The 27,772-nt window shown below is 53.7% G+C and overlaps 1 protein-coding gene across 4 annotated transcripts; it reads left to right on the top strand.

Moving 5' to 3' along the window:
• PLEKHO1 (pleckstrin homology domain containing O1) lies at positions 1-27,772 on the top strand. 4 transcript variants are annotated; one of them, XR_012626719.1, is made up of 8 exons: positions 3-598; positions 1,429-1,575; positions 13,128-13,268; positions 14,685-14,789; positions 16,897-16,998; positions 17,508-18,274; positions 23,999-24,349; positions 25,593-27,772. XR_012626719.1 is itself a non-coding variant. In XM_074853128.1 (7 exons), exons 1-6 carry the CDS (start codon positions 569-571, stop codon positions 18,270-18,272), a joined length of 1,290 nt encoding a protein of 429 aa, XP_074709229.1. In that variant the 5' UTR covers positions 3-568; the 3' UTR covers positions 18,273-18,274; positions 23,999-27,772. The 4 variants fall into 4 exon arrangements, 3 of the variants coding, with proteins under 3 accessions (XP_074709230.1, XP_074709228.1, XP_074709229.1); XM_074853128.1 differs by having other exon boundaries at positions 23,999-27,772; XM_074853129.1 differs by lacking the exons at positions 23,999-24,349; positions 25,593-27,772 and having other exon boundaries at positions 1-598; positions 1,438-1,575; positions 17,508-19,640.

The following is a 27,772-nucleotide window of genomic DNA, read 5'->3' as shown; positions in this document are numbered from 1 at the left end:
CTCTCAGTGCCACCTGGCCGCTTTTCCATCTCCCAGGAAGTTTTGCAGTGACCTGTGACAGAGCCAGAAATGCGGCTCGGCCGCGGCGGGGAGGGGGGAACATCGGCCAAGGCGCTGTCTGCTGCCGTCCCCCCGGCTGACCCCAGCCTCGCCACACTCGCATCCAGCCACTCGCATCAGCAGTGAGTCAGAAACAAAGAAGAAAAACCCTCGTGGGCTGCGATTCGCCCTTTATTGTGAACTCCAGACGTCATACGCGCACGGCTATAGATGGAGCTCGGGAGCCCAGGCCAGCCCAGTGCAAGCCCACGAGAGCTCAGTGATGGTGGTGGCGGTGCCGGTTGGTGGGGGGGGATGCTGTGTCTGTGTGGCTAAGGATGTGTTACAGAGGCGGGCTGGTCTTCATGTAACTAGAGAGCTCCTGTAATCCACAAAGGGTGAAGGCAGAGAGGGAGGACGAGGAGGTACCCTGTGTATTTCCCAGCCACGCTCTCCCCAAGAGGAGGCCGCCGGGAGCCCCCTCTCTGATCCCCCCCCCCAATCTCCCTCCAGCGCAGCACACCAAGGAATGATGAAAAAAAATAATTCTGCGAAAAGGGTGAGTCGAATCGGTTCTTCTTTGGGGCACGGTGGGGTGGGGGAGGCTCCCGGATGTTTTGGGGAGGGGGGCTTGATTTCCAGTTGTTCGCTTTGCCTCTGCTCCCCCCGCCCTTGCCTTGGAAGAAAAAAAAAAAACAACAACCCCCAACCAGATCCAAACCAAACCAAACCCAGCACCCGGCTCTCCTGCTGCCCAGCGCCTCTCCTTCCTCCCGAATCGGCCAGCAGATACTATTCTCCGCTCAGCGCGGAGCGATGTAGGCAGGCAGTTTTCATTTTTGATCACAAGGAAACGATAAAATACGGAGACACCATCTCTCCGTCGCTCTGTCTGCTCTGTGCCGCCTGCGTGTGTCTGCTGCGCCCAGAGATCTTATCGCTGCCTATGCAGAAATCTTAAATATAAACCCAAACATAGATTTCACCTCTAGGATTGAGAAAAGGCTCAAAAATGCAATTTCCACTGCAGTCAAAAAATCAGCTCGTTTAAATTCTCCCCGACACCCTCCTGTTCCTCTTTCCATGTGCAAATGCACGTTGCATGAGGCGAATATAACGTAACAGCCTTTCTTATATAATGCACAGTGGAACCCTGCCTGCGATTTTTGCATCGTCCCCTCGGTATTATTGTTGTGGCTTCATGTCTGCAGCAGAAAAATCTATGTAGAGTGAATCGAGCAAAGTACCTCGGTCCCAGCTTCGGTGGAGAGAGGGGCCGGAGGGAGGGGGAGGCGAAAGTTGGGCAAAGAGGGAGGGGGGGAGAAGAGGAGTGTAAAACCACGAATAATACCATTTTCCCCCATTTTCTTGCCTCTCTCTTTGTGTTAGGGGCACCAGGATGGAAACCAGCAATCTGTGCAGCCAGAGAAGGTCGGCTGGGTGCGGAAATTTTGCGGGAAAGGCATTTTTAGGGAAATCTGGAAAAACCGTTATGTGGTTTTGAAGGGAGATCAGCTTTACATCTCGGAGAAGGAGGTAGGATCGGTTTCATTTTCCTTTCCCATCCCCCCTTCCTTCCCTTTGCATATGAAAAGCACCCGCCGAGCAGCCCCAGCCCTTCCCCGCGCCCCTGCCCAGCCATCGCCCCTCCATCGGAGGGTTCTGGGGGGCTTCTCCTCTCCCCGAGCCGGCACCGGAGGAACCCGGCCTGGGTTGGTGTGTCAGCTCCAGCAGCGCCTCTCCCAGACAGCCCCGGCTGGGAGACATTTTCCCAGCGCTGGACACATGAAAGGATTCACTTGGCCAGAGTTAAACCCCTCGTCCTTCTCGCCGCGGCGGTGGAACGGCGATGCCAGCTTCCCTCTGTGCCTGTCCTCTGTCATTAAGTTCGACAGTGGTCTTGTTCCCAGCTGCTGCCCTGCTCTGTTTGGAAATAACTGTGGTCTCCCAGCTGGAATCGAGCCATTCACGGGGCCCTTATCTCTTGTATTTTCTTCCCCCTCAACCACCCCGCAAGAGGACAACAGGGAAATTTAACCACCTTGTTGAAAAACATGCCCCCCTCTCCTCCCCCTCGGCTCCGCTCCACATAGGCTGAGGTTTGGGCTTTAATGGAGTGTTTACATTAGACTTAATTGGATGTGACTATCAGGCTGAGCGTTGCAGGCTCTGGCAGGCTGGGACCCGGCTGTCCTTGCGCAGCCTCCCCCCTTTAGTTTTTGTCTTGATAAATTCATCAGGCAGAAATCCCCAGGCAACAGCTACTCCCCCCTCCGATTACCCTTGAAAAAACTCAGCGAGAGGTGTGTGCCCCCACGCAGGGGCACGGGGGCTGTTTGGAGCCAGGCCGCTGTCAGAGGGGACGGGGCATTTGGGGTGAAAATACACATCTGGGTCTCAGTTTCCTCCCCGAAGTGGAGGTTACTCCGACGGGCGTTGCAGGGCGGCCTGTTGTTCAGAGGCGGCTGCCAGGCCCGGCTTTATCAGTTTAGGATCTGGAGAGATAATAGGGCGCAGAGCGCCAGGCATAATTTGATTTAGAGGCTAATTGAATCACGGGGCATGGCAAAGTGCAGATGGATCAGGGGTTATTAGAGCACAGAAATAGCCTAAAAGTGGAGTGAAAGGCCAGGTCGCGCGTGGGTACGTGTTGGCATCTCACAGCTCGCTCCCGTTCTGCTCCGGAACCGGAGAGACGCGCGTGCGGGGAATAAACGTTGCCTGCGGGCGCCTGGGCGATGCTCAGGTGAGGAGACACAGTAAGGCGAAGGTTAGACACTGTAGGCAACACCAGTGGTAATGAGACATTAAACCTGTGATGAATCTATAAATTTATGGATGGGAAACGTTAGATGGATGCGAGAGCACACGGCGAGCGGTTCGGATCTCCTTTGATCTGTGGTCCTTCCAAATTTTCCAGCCCGTGCGGTGTGTGTTTCCCAACAGCAGGCCTGCTGGTCCCGCGTGGCTCTTACGAGCAGTTCCGGGGCCACAGATCAGAGTTTAGAAACTGCTCGACAGACAGATTCTGTGGCTGGAAGGATTTTACCAGCCTGGGTCAATGGTTCTTCCGTACCGGGGCCCCGACTCAGGGCAGCGCCGAAGCACGGGGTTGAGCGGAACCGTGCGCTTCAGCCCAGTTAACGGGGATCGAACTGGAGCGTTGTGCTTTTAGAGCCAGGACTTGGAAAAGAGAAGTAACCATGACCAAGGGCAAATGGTAGGGGAGCTGCCGGCTCGGATCAGGCTGCATCGGCTGGGCCCACACAGCTGGAACCGCCGGGAAGGGACTGGGAATAGGCTGGACTGGGCGGCTCTGGGGTGGTAAAGTCCCTGTAGGTTGGGCGGCTGCGTGGGAGCGTTGGCGGGAGCTGCGCGGCCCTTCGAGAGGTGTGAAGGCGCAGGATCAGCGATGGGACTGAATAACACCGACACTCGTAGCTGAGTTAGCAGGGACGTTGCTTAAGTGGGTTTGGGGGGACTTAGAGACAGGCACGGGAACTTTTTAGGGTCCCTCTCAGCACCATTCAGCGGGGGACAGAGTCCTGCGGGTGTGTGGAGGGAGGAATCCGGCCCCCGCAGCGGCTCTCCGGGACAGCAAAGCCGCGCTGTGCGGCCCAACGCGCTCCCGTCCGCAGTGTGCAAACCCTCCCTTTGGTAGGAAATACTCTGGATTTTGCCTGGGAAAACAAAGAGTGTTCTCCAGAATCCTGACCACCCTGACATCACCAGCTGGACCGCCCCGGGCTGCGGGACCGCTGGGATGTCCCGCACACCCAGTGCTGCCGGGTGGGTGGTGATGACTCTCTCTGGTACCTCAACTGTTTGAACCCTGGGGAATAAACTGACGGCCAAAGGCTCTGCTTGGCTCAGGAGCAGGAAAACCTGCGCCAGCGAGAATGTTCCTACAGGAATCACCACCAGTGAGGATGTGCAGGAAAAAGATGTCTGTCTGTCCCTCCCTCCCTCCCAAATACGTCCAGGTAGCTACTGCTCAAATGTCTGTGCTCTGAGCCCAGAGGAGGGACGAGCTGGCTGAGGGGCCGTGCGGGTGCTAGTTCTGAACAAGGAGCACTTGTATTTTTTTCAGGGAGCGTGCATGTATTTCTTTAGGGGGAAAAAAACTCATGCTTGTGCAACCGAGGCAGTGCTGTGGCTCTACGTGTACGAGTATGTGTGTGAAAGACCATAAATAACATGAGGCAGCGACTGCCTATGTCTTTATATGGAAGAATCTGGGGTTGTGTAGAAATGTGGTTACAGAGGTAACATCTGGCTGCCTGCATGTGCGCCGTGTGCCTGCGGGAAGGAAGGATGCGCCTGTGCCACGGGCTCTGGCATCTCCGACAACCTCCGGATACGCGGCGGCTCCGGCAGCCGGGACCGTGCCCGGCGCTGCCCGCCGGGGTGAGCACGTCCCTGTGTGCGTGGACGGACGGAGGCCACGCGTGTGGCGGCGCTGCCGGTCGCTCTGCGCTCCCCACGCTTTCTGTTCAAAGACATGACGGGGCTTTGAACACACAGTGCAGGTTTTTGGTGCTGCCTGGACCTTTGTGTACCAACAGGAGCTGAGATGTGCCCCGGGGAGGGCGGCAGCCAGCGCTCCCTCCTGTCCTGACGTCTTAACGCGTGTGGCAGAGCTCTGCTCCTGGAGCACGAGGCTCCCTCTGCGCGCTCGCTTTTCCTGGCAGCAGGTGCCTGCAGCTCCCACAAATAGCTGAATAAATTGGGGTTTGTCAAGCAGAACAGGATGGAGCCTCTTTTGTTTTTTCACACATCAGATTATGCCCAGTGGAGAAAATGGAGCCACTGCTGGGTTGCGCTGATGAGTTGTGTGAGAGGCTCTTCGCTGCTCCGGAGAAAGGCCTCTGCGCTCGTGAATCCCTGCCACTGGCCGTGGGGCTGCTGGATGCAGCCAGAGAGAGAATTAAATAGTGGAGACCCTGAGGAGACGTGAACAGAAAACTCCAGTGGAAACGGCCACTAGACAGGTTGAATCTCAGCCCGATTCCTGCAGTGACAGGAGAGGAGACTCAACTGTCTGTTTCAGCAAAAGATCAAAGTCCTTTTCTGCTATAAATTATTTTTGCTCCATCAAAGCCATCGGAGCACCGTGGATTTGGTGGATGGAGCTGATGAGTTAACTCTCGTGTTAACCTCAGTGTTCCTTGTCAGCTTCTCTTAAGCTCAGCAGCTGCTCTAGAACAGGAGGCAGGTTGTTTAGCGGGTAAAGCAGGACTCCCAGCCTCTCCCCGCCAGCTCAGATTACCGCAGAAGAAGGGGTTAAATACCAGCACTCCTGGATGCTCTCCTCCCTTCTGCCACGCACTCCCTAAATGAATTCGAACCAGACATTTATTTACTTTTGCCTGAATTTCTCCATCTGGAATGCAGGGCTAATAATACTCCTCTCCCTGAGGCACAAGGTGCCAAGGAAGGGGGAATTGTCTGTCACCCCCCGTGGGATCCCGCGGGGAAGACGTCAGCTCAGGGCAGGTGCTGATGTTGCACGAAGACAACGCGGAGCAGTGAAACTGCTCGGAGCCGAGCACGGGTCTGATATCTGGAAGGGCTGAAGGGATAGGGAAGGCTGACTCCCACAGGCAGGCAGATTATCAAAATCCCATCAACATCCACATTGATTCCTGCTGGGAATCTCTGTGCTTTTTCAGGACCTGGGCTAGCCCTGATTTATTTATTTTGGTTAGAAGATGTGAACGCCTGACAGACTCCTGGGCTTTCTCCCTGGCAGAAACCAAGTCTCTAAGGAGAGGAAATATATTTTATCAGACCAGCTGATACACCTGGAAAATGCAAACAGGGCTTTGGAGGGATGTTCTTTTACCTTTGGAAGCTGTGAAACCCTCTCCCACACCCAGAACCTTTTGCTCTTCCAACCATGCACCAAAATGGGAGCTGAGGCTCAGTCCTTGCCCAGCCGGGGGCTCAGAGCCTGCCCAGCGATCCGTACCCCTGCTGCAAGCCGAACTCGGTGAACTTATGCAAAAAAAAAAAAAAACACCTTCATTATTTAGCATTTGGTCATCAGCCAAAAAAAGCATTCAGGGCAGAACCGCGCCAGGCAAGAAGTGCTGAAGGCAGCTGAGCTCCGCCGAGCAGCACCTCCTCGGTATCATTTTTGCATCTTTTTCCTCTTGCTCTCCTCCACAGCGGTTCCCTCCTCCCCTGCAAATTTCTGGTAATTGTTCTCTTGTTTCTAGCACAGCTTTGTGATCGCTTTGCACTTGGGAATCGCAGTCGGACTGAGGCAGACACAGCTGGGCTCCTACCACTTCCTGTCAGGAAGCCCAGGGCTTGTCCAGACAGCATGAACGGACTCTGTGACGAGGAGATGTTAATGAGGAAACGCTTCTCGGGGCTTCCTTAAGCCTTTTCTTGTTTGCTACCAAAAGCAGCGACTCAATTAGCACAAGAGCACTTGAGAAGTAGTCTGTTCTCGCTCCTCATTTGTTACAGCACCAGCAAACACTGCACAACCCTCTCCCTGCCTGGAAGGGGCGTGTGTGTGTGTGTGTGTGTGTGTGCAGGGGGGGGCATATTTGAAGTCGTGTCTAGAGTCACATACGTGGTTCACGCGTGTGCTGGAGCCTGCAAAGTATTTGTGGTGTTTCTGTGCACGTGCTGCTCGCACGCCCGGAGCTGCGGCGAGGTTCAGGGGGTGCATCTGCAGGTGGTGAACGTCTCTGCGTGCGGGGGGGGCCGCGTTTGCCACCTCTGTCACGTCTGCGGTTGGTAGGTGAGGAAAATACGTCGGTGTCCGTCGCGTTCAGCGCGCGCAAGGGGTTAGAGCCGGGCAATCACAGACGTGTTTAGGGACAGCGGCAGCGCCGAGTGTCAGTCTGGTGCGTAAACCCCCGGCTTTTGGCTACACAACAAGAGTCTGTGGCTGCCTGGCCGGGACCCGCTGCCCTTCTGCACCTCTCCTGCTCTCGCTCTTTCCAGCCGCCCTTTCCCTTCTTCCTCCCGCTGCTCGGCCCGGCTCCGCTCTACACTCTGCCGAGCAAGGTGAAAACTTGCAGCCAAGTGTCTTTTCTGTCTCGACGACACCGTCCTGCACAGCCAGGGAGGGGGTCAAAGGCCACGTGGGCAGAAAGGACACGCAGCCTGACTCTCTCTGCCTGGAACAGGGGGAGCGTGGGAGAGGAGGCAGCACGGCCTCGGGGTTCAAGCGCAGTGCTGGGATGCAGAAAAGCTGGTTTCAGGACGTTCTTCAGGGGCCAGCGGCTTCTCAGGGGCCCGTGTTTCTGGTAGCCTTGGCTGCCGACTCTCTGGGGCAAGGGGCTGGAGTAGATGCTGGCAACTTTGTGCCGCCACCCCCTCGCTAGCCCAGGGCAGCAATCCAGACGTGAGCAGGCAGGAGGGTCGTGCCCACACCCCGGAGCTGCGGGTGCAGCGTCCCGCTCAGGACGTGGGTGTGCAGAGGGGCCATTTCTGTGCCACCAAGGCCCAGAGGCTCTGGCCAAAACCAGGCTCCTGCTGCGCCAGCGACTGCACAAACCCACAATCTATATCCCCATCTTCTCCCCACCCGCACACATTAACTGGAACTGAAGAAGGAAGGAGCGAACCATCTGCCGTGTCCCACTGTACAGGGACCGTTCCACCCCGTGTCCGCGGCATTTTGCAGGTCTCTTATTGCAACACATGAAACTCTCCCAACGCTCCCTGTATCGCTTCTTCTAGTTCCCTTGCGGACCAGAACCGCGCAGTTACCTCCCTCTTGCCGCCGGGGAACTGAGAAGGACGAGGAGCCAGTGACGGGACGTTAAAGTCAGGTCTCCCCCATCCCCTGCCAGCCCCCTCACCGGTGCTGCATCCCAGAGCCGGTGGTGCCCACACGGCTGGAGTCCTGGCTTAGGGCCAGCCTGATTTTAGCTAAACTCTGCAGAAATTTCTGTCCCTTGCTAGAGGGTAGAACCGCTCAGCTTGAGGAAGTGAAACTTTCCTCTCAGCTCGAGAGGGGAACATGCTGGCTGATGCTGTCCCCAAGGCTGCCCATGTTTGGATATTCAGCTTTACAGAAAATCTGTAGGTTTCTCGTTACGCCCTGAGCCACATTATGACCTCTTGAATGTCTCGTGGATACGTTACACTCGGTGTCTTGTGATTTTCTGTACCTTCCGCATTTGCTTTGAGCCATTTCACATCTCAACAGGGAACTGCTCAAACAAATCTCCACCAAACCAACCTAAGGAAAACCACAGAGCTTTGCCTGGGGACTGAGCGACTGTCCTTGGTTTGGCCCCAAAACACAGCCTGGACCTGAATCGAGGAGGTTCGGAGTTGTTGCAGGTGACAACTTGATGAGGGAGGGAATTTTAACTCTCTGTCAGCAAGACATCCAAGGGACAGTTCTTTTACACCACTTTAGGGATCCTCCCATTGCCAGAACGGGAGAAAACAGGCCTTTGGAAGCGTGACTAGCTGGAAGGCCAGAAATAAGCCCTACGAGCCTTTGGGAGAAGGTACTTGGGCGCCGTGGCTGCTGTTCTGACCCCCTACGTGGCCAGAGGCTCGCCACGGCCCGCGGGCGCAGGGAGTGCTGGCGTCGCGTGGGGCTGACCCTGCTGGGGCAGCAGCTGCGGGGCCGAGGCGTGTCAGGAATGCAGCTCCTCTCCTTGACCCGCAGCGACGCGCCAGCAATGTCGGCCTCAGCACGTCTCGCCGCTGACCGCGGGCCCAGATTAGCCGCTGGCTGCGTGGCTGCCCGCAGCCGAGCTACACCCCAAGCAGTGGCAGCTGCCACGGGGGGTGCGGGGACCGTCTGGTCTAATGGCTCTGGGGTCTAACGAACCCTGCTTTAGGGACCTGGCTTTGGCTTAGGTGGTGGGGGACACCTCGGGTTCCTTCTCTGTGCCTCATTTTCCCTTCCCTCGCCTGGGGGGAGTGTGGGAGCATTTCTGGGAAGGTGGAGAGGAACAAGGCTGAACCCCAGGACAAGAAAGTGTTCCACGCGCCTAGGGCAGGTACAATACGGAGAGCAAAGCCAGCAGACAGCCATGGCAGCAGTTCCTGGGATTTATATACCATAATCCTTTCAATCCAGAGCTTCCTGCAGGGCGAGGAGTGCAGGACCTACCTGCCCATGAGGCTCCCAGACCTGACAGCTCGCTGCATGCCAGGCACTCAGCAGCTGTGAGGAAGGAAAGACCTGCTGGCCACCTCCCAGCTAGGCATGATTTTGCCAAAATCAACCCTCCAGGCCTCTCCCTTCTTAGCACCTTAAGCCAAGCGGTCCCTGATTCCTCTCAGCCTCAAACTACAGTGTGAGAGACCTTAAGAACGATTAGTGAAAGCAGCAGGATCCACAAAATACCCACAGAGCCCCGGCTGCTTCACAGGCGGGTGTGCAGAGCCCTGCAGCGGGCAGGAGAGGAGACCCCTCCCAGACAGGGAAGCTTTTTCTTGACTCCCTAGAAGGAGCTGTAGAAAAGAGGAACTGTCAGGCCCTGGGGAGCCGGTTTAAGCTGCCTTCCCTGCAAGTTAGAGAGCAAGAAACAAACTGTCTGGGGATGGAGAACCCCCCCAAAGTCTGGGGATGGGGAACCAGACTGAAGACTGTTCAGAGGAGATGGTCAGCCCTTCCCAGAACTCAAAGAGTTTCAAGTTCAGCATCTGAGACTAAAAATCACCCCTCACTTCCAAAAATCTGTGTTCGGCAAAGAAGAAAACAAACAAGCAAACGTAATGGTCACAGTAAATCTCCAGCACTGGGCTTAACGCCTCAGAGCCAGCACCCCGGGTGCGTGAGGAGCTGTGGCAGCTCACCCGGACCTGAACGAAGCTCCCTGGTGCTGCGCTGCCGCCGCCGTTCCCTGACAACCCACAGCTCGGGACGGAGCCATCGCGCTTCCTCCCCTCCTCCTGAGAACCGACACCCACGGCCGCTTCCTCCCAGAGGTCTCCAAAACGTTATCCAAAGGCCTGCGCGTTGCCGGCGCGCTGGGAACGCATCCAACCAAATTCTCTGCTGGTGAAACCTGAAGGGTTTTATTTGGGTGGCTCCAACCTCCCTGAAATTGTGGAGGAGGGCAGACACCCCGCAGGTTTGTCACCCACCTCCTGCCAATGTAGGTGACCGGGGTTTAGGCTTTGCTGACCGTGTGGTTCCAGCAGTTTTGTGGATCTTCAGGGGTTGCTTTTTTCTTCTTTTTTTTACAGAGGATGTAAAAATATTTTACAGCCTCTGAGCACTCATCCTCTCCTGCCTCTGAGCTTGCTCTGCTCTGTAATTCGTGCCCACCACCTCCCTCTCCTTGGCCTCGGTAGCCTCCCACAAAGGACAAAAGAGCTGGCTGGTACTTTTGAAGTTTGCCTTTCACCTTCCCTCTCTCTAGTTTCACTCTGTACACACTGGCTGCTCTGTTATTTCGCTTACTCCTCTGCCTGCATGTCTCAGTGCAGGAGAGAGGGGGGCAATCCGTTGGCAGTGGCCCTCGCGAGAGCAGACCGTTGTCCTTCCCGCGCCCCGGGAAATCACCGCCACTGCGTCACCGCAGCGGAGCCCGTCTCAGGCCGAGGCCGAGTCCTCCTCCCACCACCAAGGCAGAACAAAGCCACGTTCAAATGACTGAATTACAGCCCCACTCACTTTATGGCCTCATTATACTACCAAGGCTGTGTTCGAGAGGGAATCAATTCAAAGTGAGCGCAAACCTGCCTTTGCTCCTGGGCTGCAGCTCTGGCTGAAGGGCAGACGGACCCGGAGGCACCTGACTCACATCCTGAACAGTTGCCACGTGCGACCCACCCCCACAAAATACCCTGGGGGAGGATGAACCTGCCCACCTTGGCTGAAACTTAGAAATGGGACCCCAGCGTCATCATTTAATGCAAATAGATGTTGCTTATTCTCAGTCCTTAAGCGTTTGAGAAGGGGTCTGCGCCCGCATAGGGCGCTCTGGCGGAAGCGATACATCGCCTGTGCGTGTGCCGTGCAGAAAGCGGCGCAAAGGCACCAAGTTCAAGTGTTTTCAAGGACTAACTGCACCCCAAGGGTGTTGATCCGAACCAATTACACCCGTAATCGACAGCCTCCCGTAAATATTCCTCGAGGGGATGTTTGAGTCCCGGCTCCCCTGAGTTCACAGTGTCTGAGAAAGGAGCGGAGGGCTGGGGAAGTCCCAGCGACCCACATGAGCCAACATCTGGAGGAAGGATTTCTGCCTCAGCCGCTGGGTCACAGCTGGGGGCTCGGGGGGGGATCGGCTTTTCCTGCTGCAAATGAATAGGGTTGAATTCAGCCAAGATTCTTGGAAAGAGGGTGGTGCTGGGAAGAGATAAAAGCCGATTAGAAATGCACAGGGAGGATGTATAGACGTTATCTGCGAGAGGCATTTCCGTGTCTGTCCATAAGGGCCCATTCACCGTGGCTTTGTGAGCAGAAATAAGCAACAGGGGCTTCAGCAGTGGGTGTGTACAGTGGCTGCCTCCTCGTTCGTGAAGACAAAGTCGGGGATAGAGGGAAGAAGGATAGAGGGGGGACTGCAGGCGTTATGCAAGGCCTGAGGATCATTTTATCTGTGTGTCTGGTTAGAAAGCTGCTTACAGCACCTTACTCAGCCTCTTTGTTTAAATTCTACTAAAAAGATCATGGGGAATTCCTTCAGTGCTTCCCAAAACTAGGGAGGAAACAAATGGGGTGGAGTCCTCGCAAGGAATCCGAGAGCTACGACCTCATCACCATCTGCCCTTCTGGCACCTGAGTTACTCAAACTCCACTGCAGATCCCAGCCTGGAGTTGGATTAAGCAGATCGACGTGGATCTGAGTCTGCTACGGCTCTGTCCTTAGCGGACACGCAAAACCAAGTTCTCTCCCATCCCAGTTACCTACATTCTTCTGTTTACTGCAGAAAGAGTAGAGCTGCCCTGGTGTAGGAGCGGGGTGTGAGGACAGAATCACAGCACCACAGACTGGTTTGGGTTGGGAGGGACCTCTAAGGTCTCCCCGGAGCCTTCTCTTCTCCAGCTGAACCCCCCAACTCTCTCAGCCCGTCCTCACAGGGGGGTGCTCCAGCCCCCCGAGCATCTTCGTGGCCTCCTCTGGCCCCACTCGAGCAGGTCCGTGTCCTTCTGCTGTTGGTGCCCCCAGAGCTGGTGCCTCTGCCAGCGAAGGCCAAGCCCTAGCACTCCCTTCTTGAAACTTCCCACGAAGACCCTGGCTGCTGAAGGTTGCTGGGGCCTGGCCATCACCCAGCAGTGAAAGCCCAAACAAAACCCTTGATCTGGGCCCTCACTGGTGCCTGATGGCTTCTGCCCGGAGCCCCTTCGCAAGGGATGAGGCTCGGCAGCGGGGGAGAGCAGCACGCGCAGCGTGTCAGTAATCTGGGACTGGATGTGCTTCATCCACCCCCCAAATCAGCTGTCAGCACAGGCTTCGGTAATACCACCAGGTTAAAAATAGGAAGTGCTAATCTTTATCCCTCAAACTTTTGTTATGCTGTCTCCAGAAAAGCAACAAGCGCTAATGTGATTGCCCCTTTTAATCAGCAGATGAAAGTCCACCTCCTCCCGGCATCTCCTGCCTCCGCACGAGCCTCCTCCGAGCAGACAGGGTCCTCTCCTTGCTGCTGGAGTAAATCCTGTTCATTTTGAGGGTCCACAAGCACAAACACTGTGTCTGATCACACCTGCGAGTCAGTTCAGCCGAGCTCTGGGAACTTTGGGGGTGGGAGAGGCAGTTAAGTCCCAAAGGAATCTGTAGCAAAGCAGGAATTAACCTAGGAGACTACGATTTTCAAGTTATCCTTCGAAATACAACCCCTTCATTCCAGAATAGACTCAAGTCAAAACTATTGTGTTAAAATCGCTGCTTCTCCCCCCAAAACCAAGCGCAGCACTCCCCAGCTAATAGTGCTATTACTGCAGTTGTGTCTTAAGGTGGAAGACACTTGCACAAGGTTTCGGTGACCGCAGAACACACCAGAGGCTGCAGCACGAATTCTGTGCGTTCAAACCCCCCGTGCAGACACGGCTCCAGCCAGGCACCCGCGGGCTTGCAGCAGCAGCAGCCCCGTTACTGCCTCTCCGACATCTGCAACGCTGTCATTTTATTTTTGTTTTGCAGGTAAAAGATGAAAAAAACATACAGGAAATGTTTGACCTGAGTGATTATGAGAAATGTGAAGAGCTCAGGAAGTCCAAAAGCAGAAGTAAAAAGAACCACAGCAAATTTACCCTCGCCCACTCCAGACAGCCTGGAAACACGGTAAGCTTTGCTCCCCAGCACGCCGCCAGCCCGAGAAAGGCACTGGGCCCCGGGGTGGGCAGGCTGGCCCTCGCTGCTGGCCACACCGGCTGGGGCTGGCACTGGCCAGGCCGAGCTGTGTAGGAGCCCAGATTGAGTCGTTTAATACCTGTGAACATCCACTGACCACGTCAGGACCGACAGCAACAGTGAGAGGAGGAGGGAGGAGCCGTGTTTCTGCTGGGAGAGGACTGGGGCCTCTGGTGTACAGAGTAAATCCAACCAAGCGCTGAGCTGGTTTCCCTGGGAGCATTCCGACTTTGGGAAGGTGTCAGAACACGTGCCAGGAGCAAGGACAAAGCCGTTTCCCTGCCGCCGCTCCTGGCAGCTGTGGTTTAGCTGACTGCACTTGTTCAGTCACGGGGCGGGGGGCAGGGAAGGGAGGGATGCTGCTGCTCCTTGGGTTCGCTGCCCAGATTTGGGCAGCATCAAAAGAGCTGCACGGGAATTTGTCCCAGGAGTACTTTCTGCCCAGAGGAAAACTAAAAAGTGCCAGAATGCGGGCACTGCTACCTAGGAGCTGGACTTCCCACGAGGTCTCAGTTGCCACTGCAAAAAGAGATCCAGTCTCTAACTACAAGCTGTCTCTGGCACGCACCCACCCACAGCCACACACGTGAGCTGGATTTACACTATCAATTCTGACTTGTTTCAGTAGACCAAGCTTGCCCGCCCCACGCTGATAAGGATTGTATAACACCGTGAAATGTGAAAAGGGAAGGGGAAAATGGAAAGCGGCTGCACTGTCCCCAAGTGCCCTGAGCAACGGAGGGAACGGAACAAAATGCTGTGGAGGCTAAAACTCATTTCTACTGATTATCCAACAAAAAATACCCTTAAGGATCCTGGATCCCCTGTAGATGCCGTATTTTCAGAACCGCTCTGCCCTCAGTGTGCTTCTGACATATCAAAGTATGGAAAATCCAGCTCCTTCTGTGGGCACCTACTGTAGCTGCTTGTCTAACAGCCTCTGTCAAAATCCGAGGTGGCAACAGATAAATGGCATGTGAGCAGCAGATGCACAGAAAGGCTGCATCATCCTTTGATGAGGGCAAAATCTAGGATGGTGTGTGGGAAGGCAAAGAGGGGGAAGGAGGAGCTGCAGCCACGAGGGAAGTAAATATGGCACACAGGCTTTGGTTTGAAAAGCTGGGTATTGGGAGGAACTGGCAAGTTTGTATTGCAGAGGGCTGGCAAGAGGCGAGGCCGGGTGCAGCGTGCGGCAGCCCAGCGCCGTTTTGCAGGACTGGAGGATCAGGTCGAAATTAAAGCAAGGCAGCTGCGAGGCCGGGTAGCTTGGCTGTGGGCAGGGACAGTGTGAAAGCGCCTCTGTACGAGTTTAGTCACTGGCACTGACCTGAATTCCCTCTTTTGTAGGCACCAAATCTGATCTTCCTGGCTGTGAGTCCAGAAGAGAAAGAGTCCTGGATTAACGCCCTCAACTCGGCAATCACACGGGCTAAAAACCGCATCCTAGATGAGGTGAGCGGGACTCAGGGCTGGGCCCAGGCTCCATTGTCTCATCTCGGGTGAAGATTTGAGACTGCTGGAGGCAGCAGCAGCCCCTCCTACCCTCTCCATTTCCTATTCACAAGGAGCACAAAGCCACTGGGGTTTTGTAGACCCTCAGACACAGCCACCAACACCTACAGAGCGAGCTCTCCAAGGGCTGGGATGGTTTGGTCCCCCCAGCCCCGGGATGAATACGCAGCCCTGACGGCAGAGCCGGGCCAAGGGGCAGCTGCCGAGGCCCCGTCCCCTCCCCGGCACACACAAAGCCCAGCCTTGCCTCGCGCAGGGATGGTGGCACTATGTTTGGAACGGTTTCCCAGGGCTTCGGAGAGTCGTTCCTCCCACCCGCTGCACGTGCAGCGCGCTCATGTTGGCAAATGAGCTTTAAGTGGTGGGACTGAATTAAGGAATTAACTGAAAACCGAGATAGTCCCACGCTATCTCCAGAGCACCCTGATAGCATGGCACCATCTGTCAGCCCACCTCAGTCCATCTTCATCCCGCCAACCCCTCCCCTCTCAGCCACCATCTCCAAGAGCAACTTCCATTTCCAGTGGTTGGCTGGAGGAAAGGGACTTGCTGGGCATTTCAACTTCACCGATCCTCTCCTGCGGGTCAAGGGTCAAACCAGGAATGTTTAATCTTGCCTTCTCAGCACTGTATGGCATATATATTTCTGTCAAGACAAGTCAGGCTCTCCATTTAGTGAAAAAAGAAGGGACAACCCGAGAGATGAGGCACTGTGGGACAGCGATAGGCGGGCCCCGGGTCGGGACAGCCCTGCCTACGTGAGAACACGTCCACACGAAGCGTCGCTAGCGCAGCTCCTACCAAAGCGGCAGCATTATTGCTGCATGAAGCTCCCAAAGTAACTACCACAATTATGCAAAGCAGCTTCTACTAGAAAAAAAGAACAAAGCCACATCAGTTCAGCCTCCTCCTAGAGACCAAGCGTACACTTACAACCACAGCTGAGCTGACAGAGGCCGGGTTTAGATCAGTATGAGCATCCCCACATAGTTTACTCCAGCGTGAGTGATCACTGCTTTGAGAAGGCTGTGCCCCGCGCTTCCGGGGCTGCAGTTTGAAAGAGCGTTTGGATGCTGTCTCTCATTAATGCTTCATGACACTATTCTTCGGTTTAGATCTACCTCAGATCTAGCTCATCCACATTCAAGTTACGGCAATACAGGCGGCCCACTGCTGTGACGCTGTTTGTTCTCTTGGATGGCAACACAAAACCCTGTAGTGAAGAAAAATGAAGGTCAGAGCACAGGAAAAGCTGTAGAGCAGAAAGCAGCAGAGCAAACAATGGTATAGATTGCTTCAAGGAGAGTCTGTCACGGAAATCTTTACAGATTCGACAGATAATTGTCAGGAATGACTTAAGTAGATCTGATCCCCTCAAGACGCAGAGGGGAGAGACTGGGGAAACACTCTAAGACTCTAAGGCTGGATTCCCACACCCCATTCCCTGCAAATCTCCTTCTGCGCATCCTTGTAAGCACCCAGCCCAGCGAGTCCCACCTGCGAGGCCTGGACCAGGGACAGCCCTTGGGACCAGCGTGTTGTCGACACTGTGCAGGCAGGTTTTACAAAGCTGTGAGTCTGTGTGTGCCCGGGCAGCTGCCTAGGGAGGCTGTTACAGACTGTAGCCACCCAGGAACAGCAGTCGCCATCCCAGCACAGCTCGGCAGCCGGAGGAATCCAGCGAGTTAGCAGGTCGGGAGCGCGTTGCCTTCCTGGTTCAGCACCAGGTGTGGTTCAGGTGGGGAGCGCAGGTCTCCTTTGCACCACGGAACTGCAGACTCTGTATTCGAGTTCAGGATTCACTGTTTGCAACCCAAACTTCCGCCTGCCGAGTGCTCCCGCCTGACAGCCTTTAGCGAAGGGTCCTGGCCTGGGGGGATGTGGGAGAAGTTCACCCTCAGCACACAGCTGGGTCGCGGGAGAAAGGGAATCCTGGAGGAATAAATGATCTGCCACAGAGCATCTGGCTGATTACAGCTACAGAGCCTAGGAATGGCTCATACTCCCTGTGCTCCCAGATGTTCACTGGCCTTTGTCACCCCTTTAGGTTACTGTCGAAGAGGACAGCTACCTCGCCCACCCAACACGTGACAGAGCAAAAATACAGCACTCCCGACGCCCTCCAACGCGGGGACATTTGATGGCTGTGGTACGTATAACAAATTCCAGACACGTCTTTAGGTAAAATTCCCTTCTAAGTGCTTCATTTAAATGCAAGAAGAGCCCCGGTTTTTGACCTCTGGCCTGAACTAAAAACTGTTGTAAGACCCAGGGCTGTCCTGGGTCATCAGCTCTAGTCCTCCGGTCTTGTAGAGCACTGTGTTGTGCAGACCCTTGTGCCAAGTGGTAGCCTGCCAGCACTGACCCCCGTTTTCCTGATGCTCCTTCATGTTCCCGCTGGAGAAGAGTCGCGCAGCTGGGGAACGCAGTCATGGGTGAGCATAGATGGGCTGTCCAAGGCCCTTCAGCTGATCTGATCTCAGCCGGAACCACAAACGCAGCACATCTGGGGCTCTGTCACTAGGTCACACTGGCTGGCATTCCCAGGCCATCTGTGCATCCCAGGATGTGTATCTTCGGTGTAGGAGACGCTCAGAAGTAGTGAGCAGCCATGCCCGTTCCTGCGATAACACGGCTCTTCTTTGTCTGTTTCTTCAGGCATCTACCTCAACGTCCGATGGCATGCTGACACTCGACCTGATCCAGGAGGAAGACGCCTCTCCGGAGGATCACAGCACCTGCGAAGAGAGTTTCCGGGTGGATCTGGATAAGTCAGTGGCACATCTTACTGCTGGCCGGCGCCGGTCGGATTCAGAGAACGTCAAGTCATCAGAGAAAGGCCGGACAGGGAGCCTCCCGAGACGGGAGGTGACCTCATGGGACAGATCTGGGCAGCGCAATGACTCCTTTGACAAAGGGACCATGTACACACCACAGGTCCCCAAAAAGCTCTCGCACTCAGAAAAGAATAAATGTGCCTCCATGGAAGAAATTCTGTCTCGACGGGACTCTTCCACGCACCGGGCGGTGCTGAGGAGGGGGCTGGAGGCTCAGTTTGCCTCAGCAGAACCAGAGCAGCTGTCCCGGATACAAGAACTGGTTGCACTGAAACTGGAAAAAACTCAGGAACTGCTGACAGAGGTGAAGGGCTACGGGGAAGGCAAGAGAAAGACCAAGGATTCCAACACCAGCACCACCACCACCACCTCTTCTTCCTCATCATCTTCCAAGTCGGACTCTGAAAGGATCCTGCAGGAATCTGAGAGGTTGCTGGGGGAGGCTTCCTCCACCTGGAGTCAAGCCAAGAGGGTGTTGCAGGAGATCAGAGAGTTGAGGGACCTGTACAAACAGTTTGAACTGCAGCAGTCGGACTCAAAACCCAAACAGAGCTCACAGTCTCAGTACAGGAAGAGCATGATGTGAAGGCAAGCCTTGGGATTGGGAGGGAGGGACAGGGGAGGGCGGCCATTTGGTCTTTTTTTTTTAATTATTATTATTTACAGTGTTCAAAAGAGTGAAAAGGTGCCTGTTCTCACCCAACTCTGCTTCTCAAAGCTTGAACCCTTCCTTTCCTCCATCACATCCCCTGACGAAACAACCCTGTGTTCCAATAAATTCAGTTACAGTTTATACCTCCTTTTTTAAAGAGCACCCTTTGCACCGCAGGCCCCCAACTTCTGTCATGCTTGGAGGACGGAAGAAAGCACCAGTTCCTACAAAATGCCCCTGCATGCCTGGAGCAGCACGTGCATAACAATGGGGACAGATGCTCTTGCGCTGTATAAGCCCTGGCTTTGCTGCTCTCACGCCTGAGCTGTATCCTGCACTACAGCTCCTTGACCAAGAGTCTCGTCTTGTTCCCTCACTGTCCTCTTGGAAATAAATGACAAAAAAAAAAGGTGTCCGTCCCAGCCAATGCTTGGAAGTCCCCATTATCCAGGAACTGTCTTGAAGATGCTTGGAAGTTCAGGCTGACCTCAAGATTTAGGCGAGTCGTCAGAGGCGCTCGCTGGACTGCAGCTAGCGGGGTTCTGTCCTGGCACAGGTCCCTTTTGTGAACTCCTGGGGTCGGCAGCTGTTATTCTTGTGGTACATATAGAGCCCTCCAGAAGGAGGGCAAGAGGTATGCAATCTGTGTTCCAACTAATCCTGTCCGTCCGTCGACGCTTTACAGAACCCCGTGGCCCCGTGCAATGGGAGTTAGCAGCTCTATGTCTTCCTTTCTGTGCAAATAGAGGATCAAAGCCTTGAATCTAACAGACAGCCCGTATGGGTTGTTTGGGGGGGGGGGTTGTTTTCTGACTTTGCCATTTTCATTTCATTTTTTTTTTTTTTCCCTTTTCTTTGAGCTGAGGGGAAATGGAAAAATCAGGGTTATGTACAGGCGGCAGCCGGAAACCAAGAGCCAAAAGTAGTTTTGGTAGGTTTGATTCTGCTCTCTCATGCATGCACAGGCTCGGTTCCTGCCAGTCGGACTGCAACAGATAGTGCTTGTTGCTCCCCTAAGATCAGAATCAGGCCTACTGAAATGAAAGCTGAGCCTGTAAGAGAGCTCAAATACCCTCATCTTGGTGATGCCAAGCACTTTGCTAAATAGGTGGCTCAGTTTTCACGCCTTTAAGCAGAAAGACAAGAAAGGAGGATGTTAAGATGTCTCACAGGGCTTAAAGTACACCAATGTGGTAACATCCAACTGTTACTTTTTTTTTTTAAAAAAAGGAAACCTAATTCCCTTACCTACATTGCAAATAATCCATGAAAATATTAAAACCAACAGAGTTATTTCCTGGTCGCAGTTGGTGTTGTCTATTTTCTTTTAATGGTTGACCTCCCTTGGGCAGGAGATTGGTTACTTCCACTTGTGTCTGGTCAGCTTTACTCTTCAGGCTCATGTTGCCGACGTGCAGTTGCCAGCGCTGCAGAGAAGGCATTTCTGGGTTTTATAACTAGTCCTTCTCCCACTTTCCTCTTCGAATTACTGGTAGAATTATTACTGTTGGCACTAGGTTCCTGAAGATCTTATTATTTATAAACTTCAGATCTGGCCCTTGCAATGCTCTTTCACTTGTTCCCGGCTCCGGCACGGCTCTCTGCCCCCTCGCAAAGGCCAGTTCTGACAAGGCCTCACTCATCCGCCGGAGCTCTTGGCGCAGAGCTGGATGCTACAGCTGTCCAGGGGGATACACGTCACCCTTCCAGCATTTTTGCTCAATTTTTCTTCTTACCTTTTCTGTCACTTGAAGGATCTGTTTGGATGCATCAGAGGAAAAAAAACATAATCCCTAAAAGAGATTAAAAAAAAGAATGCATGTCAGCCACTCTGATAAAACCCTTCCCATTCAGCTCTTTGATCGCGAGAACAAGAAAAATATGCAAATATTTTCCAGATGTGACATTCAGCATTAAAAATAGCCTTGTTTTCAAAATAAGAAAGCTAGCGTAAAAACCCGGAGGTTTGAACTGCACTCGATGGGGATGGATGTGTGTTGTGACTGCTCTGCTGGATGTCAGAACGGACCATGAAATACCCCTGATCCCGACTGGCCACGGGTCGTTAAACACTCTCCAGTCTCTCTTATGCAACAAGATCATCAAAAAATTGGCTGATTAAGAGGGTCAAAACAGTGCTGGAGGCGGGGATGAAACATTGTGTGGTCACCCAAAACAGGTGACTTTTTTTGGCAGACGGGTAACCGAGGGCATCTTTATTTCACTGCTGCCTCCAGCAGATTACGGAACTGAATCACATCTGATAAGACCCAGAGGCCTGGACGCAGGGTTGTCGTCTTTAGGTCTCGGCTGTCCAGAGAAAAGGGATGAGGTACACACTGGGCAGAGCCGGGCACAAATACGGGACCGTTTCTGCTCTCCAGCACAACCTGCGCAAGGCTTCTTAGTCTGTAACTAGAACCAGATTTGGAGGATACGCTGGGGCTGAGGTAGGAAGAAACTCCTTCCAACCTGGGCAGAGTTGCAGTTCTCATCCTGCCAAAACCCAGGAGGCCATTTCCTAGTTCTGGTCTGCAAACCTAAAGGGCCGAGCGCGATGCCGCTCGAGGTGCGATATTTTTGTTTGGAGAGCAGAGCGCTGCCCCGGACTGAGCCACGGCGCCGCGGGAGGAGCGGCAGCTCTTCTGCTCCCAGTGCGGTGTTCTTGCCCTGGAAGATGTCCCGCTCTCCCCTGTTCCTGTCTTACCCCGGCTCTTCCCCTCCGCTCCGTGGGGAACAGAGTACCTCGGGCTAGCACAAGTACAACAGGTCATTTAGGACAATTTTTCAAACTGTACAAGGCAAGATCCCAGATCTGATCCATACATCGGCTGCTCCCTCCTCCTCTCCCCACCTCCTCTCTCCTCCTCCTCTCGCAGCTCATCACTGCTGAGGAGGATCTTGTGAAGATTTACTATTTCCAAAATTGATTGGAAACTTTCTTTCAGAATATGTTCCCTGTTAGAAAGCATAATTTCTGGCGGGGCCCAAGGAAAAGGAATAACTTAGGAAGAAAAAAACCATGAGTTTTCAGAGTAGAAAACGTATATTTTTCACTTGGGAATATTTTTGTATTATACAAAATGTGAATTTTTCCTTAAAAATCTCTCCAAGTCAAAATAAAACATTTTGTTTTACCAACCACCCCCCTTCAAGAAGCCTGACAGTTTTTCCCACAGGCAATTTTTACATTGTTTTCATTCAAAACAAAATTAAATTTGAATTGTGGAATTCTTCACAAGGCAGAAATGCCAGACTCCGAGCGGGTCTGATTACCGAGCTGTGAAAACTTCAACCCTGGGCTCAGCCTCCACCATGGCCGAGAGACCCAGCACCAGAGCCAGAGCGGAGGGCTCTGGGGGTTATTGGCTGCTTCACAAGAATATCTCTAAACTCATCCCTACATCAGGATATCCCTCTCCCCTTCTCCCACATGGGCTATAATTCTGCCCTCTTCTTATTCTTTTTTAAATTTATTTTAAATTTTGCAAACTTCTCCCCTCTGTCAATCCCGCTTCTGGGATTAGAGACAAAAAGCCAATTATGAGCAAGAGTGGCGTGTGTGTGGCAAACATGCCAGTCACGTCAGTGCTGCTGTTTCCTCCCTTCTGGAGCGCAGGTTCCCGAGCGGAGAACCGACGCGGAAGCTGTGGTGGGGCTGCGCCAGGGGAACCTTCCCTGGGCAGGGGGAAGTGGCTCGAGCCTGTTTCCTCCCACCCAGCGGGTGCAGTTCACTGCCAGGTCACAGTTAGCGACAGGTTATTCTCCCTTTGGCCATATAAACCGCTAAGGCAGGCGCTGAACACACGCTGATTCTCACCCTTTCGTTTCTCTGACTGAACCACCTTCCAAAGGACTGAATAGAAATTTTGCTTTTTTTTCAAAAAAAAAAAAAAACCTACAAACTGCAATAATAAAAATGATTCAGCCGCAATTGCAGTGATTCTCTGTAATCTCTTCGCACGCCTACGCCGAGGAAGCCGTTCCCACCAGGGAGGGTGGGCTGCAGGGGGAACTTCCTTCCAGCCCAGCTCGCTGCTGCCCCGGGGGGTCCTTGCACCAGGGGATGGGGAGGAATTTAGGATGCTGCGATAAAAAGGGACCTTCCTTGGGAATGGATTTGCAGCCCGTGTACTGCAACACCCCTAAGTCACCGAAGGAAGGGAATTGTCCTTGAAATGCCACTAGAACCTTTGAAAAGGATTCCAGCAGATTTTTTTGGAGAGTTTGTGAGGGTTTTGGAGCCTGCCTGAGTTTTATCACACAAGCCACTCGAACGGAAAACAGGCCTGAAGGGCTTCACAACAGCCGAGAACCAGGGTTTGCTGTTCTCTAAGGCCCGGCCTGCAGCTGCCACCTCCTCAGTGCCTCGGACAACTCGGATGGTCCCAAGGCAGCGATTCGCCCTCACTTCCGCCACGGCCCAGAAAATCAAGCCCAGAACCTTCGAGCTTCGGTCCAGCCGGCCTGGGGAAGGCTGCGCTTTGCAACCTGAGACAACCTCCCTGTCATCTCCAAGACATGAAGCTCAAGCGCTGTAGCGGTAATTTCAGCTTCTGAACCCTCTGGGAGCGTTGCTGTTCTTGTCAAAAAGCCCCTCAGAATTGCTCTGGGCATGGGGCAGCAAATGTTCAGGTGTTAACAGGTGACTAAAACAAAGTTGGACATGAAGAGTTTCCTTGTACCTGGTCTCTAGAGAACAGGATGAAGTGCAGAGTCCACCTGGAAGCTGAGGGGGTTTGTATTTTGCTTTCATGCCTGTCTAGTGCTTAAACCTTTCCCTCCTGTCTCCTTTCCTCTTGCTGCACCTGCCCCGGCCTCCCCGCAGAGGCAGCGTCCCCAGGGCACCCACAGGCACCCTTCACCTGGCCGCACCACGGCACTCAGCCGGTGGCTCTGCCGAGCATAAATCAGGGGACGCAGTGGCTCAGCAGGAACACCCCACGCGAGCGTGCGCCCGGGGCGCTTCACAGCACAGCAAGGAAAAATTTGCAAGGGGAACAAGCAGTGTCAACCGCGAGCAAAACGTTTTTATAAAAGCAGCTCAAGAATTTGAAGAGCAAAATCTCTTTCTGCTTCATGCACCGCATGCCTGAGCCCGGAGGGAATCTCCTGTCCTCCAAGGACTGCACTTGCCACGACCCCGCGAAGGGCAGGCAGATGGCCCTGGCCCTGCTGAGCGCAGCACTGCGGCGGCCACGGAGCTGCCGGAGCCTCTCCAGGGAACGGCACCGGTGACAGCGAGAGGGGCCGGGGCTCAGCGACCGACTCTACTCGCAGCACCCATGTTTGGTATCGTCGAAAGGACGGGAACGAAAAGCCTCGGTTCCCTGGATCCTGAAGAGCTGGCACATAAATCAGAGCGAGCTGAATGCCTGAAGTCGTCGGTGCAAGAACAGCTCTAAATGTAAAGTAGGAATCGGTATCGTGAAGCGCTGACTGTGGTTTGACTCCTCTGTGTGCCTGGGGGAGGCGGGGGCTGCGCTGGCTGCCTAAAACAGAAGTCAGGGATTAAGGTGTTGAGCTGTGCAGAGAACTGAAACTCCCTTTCACAAAGGAAATTTCCAGACTGCTTTTACTTCAGAAAATCATTCCCAACTTCTCCTCAGGGACATTTGCAAAAGCCTTTCATTTTGATTTCTGACTTTCTTCCCTTTCAGCTCTCCTCTGCAGCACCGTGCAAACGTTTACAACGAAAAACATTCACGTGAAACGGCAAATGCAGGCGGCGCTCAGAACCGCTCCCTTCCTCCTCCTCAGTCTGCCCCGTGGAATCCACCGGCGGAGCAGCACATCTGGGGCTCGGAGGAGCCGGGACTCTCATGGGATTGGTGAAAGGGAAGACGACTGCCTGGTTGCTCCTCTCCTTCACGCTCTCCACCGTTTCGCTCTCACTTCGCGTTCGCAGTTCAGCGGCTCCCGGTTTCTCTGCTCCGAAGGTGACGGGAGAGCAGGAACCGTGCGGCCAACCCGGGGCTCTCGCTTCGTGTGACTGCGGGACGCTTGTCAAGGTCAGGTGTCGTTGCACACCCCTTAAACCCCTGCGCACACACACACAGACACACACACACACACAGACACAGACACAGACACAGACACAGACACACACAGACACAGACAGACAGACACACACACACACACAGACACAGACACAGACACAGACACACACAGACACACACAGACAGACAGACAGACACACACACACACACACACACAGACACACAGACACAGACACACACACACACACACACACACACGACCTTGCCCTGGTCTCCTCACTGAGGTTCTGTCTGGCCCCGGGCAGGCAGACGCAGCACGTTCTGTGCTGAGAGAGCCCCGGGTGCCAAAGGCGGGGGGTCGCACCCCTGCTCCCGGCCTGGCGCTCTGCGGGGTCGGGTGGCTGCACGGCCCGGGGCAGTTTAGAGACACGCAGGGCCAGGTTAGAGACACACGGGCTAGTTCAGAGAAACACCTGGACCACCAGCCACGCTAGTCGGGACAGAGCCGCGGGACCTTCACTCTCTGCCAGCTCAGGGCGCACGCGGGTGACAAACGCTGGCTGTCCCCCACACCAGCACTGTCATCGTGCCCCGTGGTCAAGCGCTCAGGGTCTGCAGAAAGTGTGGGGGATTCTTTAGCCGAGTAACAGCTCCACTGTGGCTTCGTGCCCGAGGGTTTCGTCAGCACAGAGCCCAGCACGGAGTGGAAGCTCTTTCCTGAAGCACCCCTGCCACGTACTTGTTTCTCAGGTGTTAAAACACTGAGCATTATGTAAGATTTTTGCTAAATCCCCCTCCCCAAATCCTTCTTTCTGCATGGCTGCAACGTACTAAGGAACCTGCCCTCGATCTGGCTCTGGAATATTTTTAAATTTAAAATTTAAAAGCCTGTACCTGCTTCCCTGCTTTTTCAATAGGAAATAACTTTCCTTGATTCCCTTGTAGGGAAACAGTTCACAGCTCCCCTGACTCTCCAAAAAAATGACAGAAAGTCCCCTTAAAGAAAACTTCCTCCTAATTTCTAAGTGGCAGAGATTCACTGCAAGGACAGGGGGCAAAGCCCCTCATTAGAGGCAGAGCCCCTAATCAGCAGAGCTCTGCTCCCAGGGATTTGCATCACACGCTCCCCCCCGGCCGCTCAGTCCAACCGTGCCGGGAGGAGCGTGCCGACACCGGGCAGGCAGTAAACAAGGCGTCAGCCTTCCTGCCCCTCTCCTCAGCCGCCTTCTTCAGCCTCTCTCCCCCTCTCCCTCAGGTCCCTGTCTGATTGTTTCAGCCACATGCTCCTAGAAAACTTGAAGACTACGTATTTCTGGGTATTTCCCCTCATCTCCACATCTTGGCCCTGAGAGCAGAAGCCATCAAACATCCAACCCACCTGCCCCTCCCGACCCACCACGCTGGCACTGAATTTCAATTGGCGAAGCTGGGAAGAAGCCCAGGGCCCCCATTCTCCCCTCAGGAAAAATAATGAATGGTTTCCAGCGGACCGGGAGCTATCGGTATCCGAGCTGCAAGAAGCCCTAGCGAACAGAAGGCCCCGGGAAGAACCGAACAGTGGCTGTGATGTAAATGGAGCAAAGCTGGGGGTGATGGGGTGGGAAAAGAAGCAACTATACGAGTCTTTAAGTGCTGAGCTTGTTCAAGGAGTGCATGGACTGGTTGAAGGAAGGATGGGAGAGGGGAGGGAGGAACGCTGCTCCTGCCACCATTACATCCCTTTTTTGTTGAAGAAACCGAGTGGAGCGTGGGAGGAGCAGAAAAGCCCCAGCTGCAGGCTGAGGCCGCTCCAAGTGCCCTGGGGGTCTGTGCAGGGACGGGTTAAGTTCAGGCTGCTCCTGCTCCGCGAAGCTCCCAGGCTCTTGCTGACAGCTCTGAGCAGGTTCTTAAGCATCTGACCGACTGTGGCTGCTCTAGCAGAGCGGCCGATCTGGTCTCCACGCTGCGATGCTGCAGCGTCAGGGCTTTGTGTCACAGCCCAGCCCATCCAACAACCCAGGCCAATTCCTGGCCTTCTGGCAAAAGCAAAGGATCTCAGGGACTCAAGAGTTTTAGCTCTTTGCTGGAAGGTTTGTTCGGTCTGCTGGAAGGCAGATTAGGGACATGTTGATCTGCCAACTCGGTCCTCATCAAAGCACCAAAGCTCCAGCCTGTAAGAAGAAGCTGCTCTGCTAGGCCGGATAATTAACAGTCACGAAGAGCCCTCAGTTGCACCAAGTTCCACAGAGCTGCGATAACTGACGTCAGCCACGACACCGGCAGGAGTACGCGCCCGAGGACCGGCTCCGCACAACTGGCAAGGCCTGGTGTGCGATCAGGAGACGGCAAGGCGGTGGAGCTCACTGACCCCAGAGTTCTGTCGCCCATTTTCCATGGAAATCCAAAGATCCTCTACACTTAGCTTTGATTCATCACCCAGCAAAGACCAGCTCCAGGAGTGACTGATCAGAACTTCAAAGCACAAGGAAGCGTCAATATTAGAGAAGGGTTCAAAATCCATTTAATCAGAATTCCCCAAGATTAACCTTTATGTCTACTTTGCTGTGCAAGAAAGGAATAGTCTCCTCTTTCACTTTTCTGTATCCAGTAATCGAAGGAATCAAACTGTGAACCAAGACAGTGAACGGAGATCTGACCCTGAACTTTGTGAACACTCATGTCTAACGAGCCACATGGGATTTATCCCCTAATGAGTCACGGCTCGGAGCAAAACAAGAGTTTCCAAAAAAGCTAGAAGGGAATGTAAGGGCGTGGATCCCTCCCTTCTCCAAGAATGCCCAAACCATTTAGGAGTACAAATGCCAGTGAAAGTCAGGTCAGTCGGGAGGGATTAATTTTGCCCACCTTTAGTTATTCAGCTTCCTTCCACAGGAAAGGTATCTCCCGCAGATCTAAACTATTTTAGGTGCTTCTCTTGGGATGAATAAATCACCTTCTACAGGTATTGATTTCTTTCCACTAACTGTATGCAAGCCCAAAGAGTTAAAAGTTGGAGGAGGTGATTCTTGCCCACGAGCAAAACATCATGTCATGTCTCTAACCCGGTTACACTCCTCGGAGAGCCTTGGTTTCCACAGAGCTTGTACAAAGAGCCTTTGAAGGTGCTATTTTTTGCTGCAACTGCTCAAAAGAATATTTACAAACATGATACCGATTTTATTGTTGCTTGATCTATCCATTCTTTTCCCCTTTGACTTGTATTTCAGGTTCTCCTTTCCTCCTCTTAAAAGGGGATTGGGGAGGGGGGAAAGGGAATGGGTTGTTGCTTTTGGGAAAAGATCTGCACTGATTTTTATGTGAATTAAACCTTCCATATGTACAGACTCTGGGACATTGTTTCAGTCTGCTGCAGCTCTGTTTATTTTGATTGATTTTAAGGCTGTGATGAAAGGAATTTTTTTAATTAAAGGAAAAATAAAAATAAAATGTAAAAAA

The sequence above is a fragment of the Strix uralensis genome, chromosome 32, assembly GCF_047716275.1.
Source record: "Strix uralensis isolate ZFMK-TIS-50842 chromosome 32, bStrUra1, whole genome shotgun sequence".
NCBI lineage: Eukaryota > Metazoa > Chordata > Aves > Strigiformes > Strigidae > Strix > Strix uralensis.
This window is presented reverse-complemented; position numbering and strand designations above follow the sequence as displayed.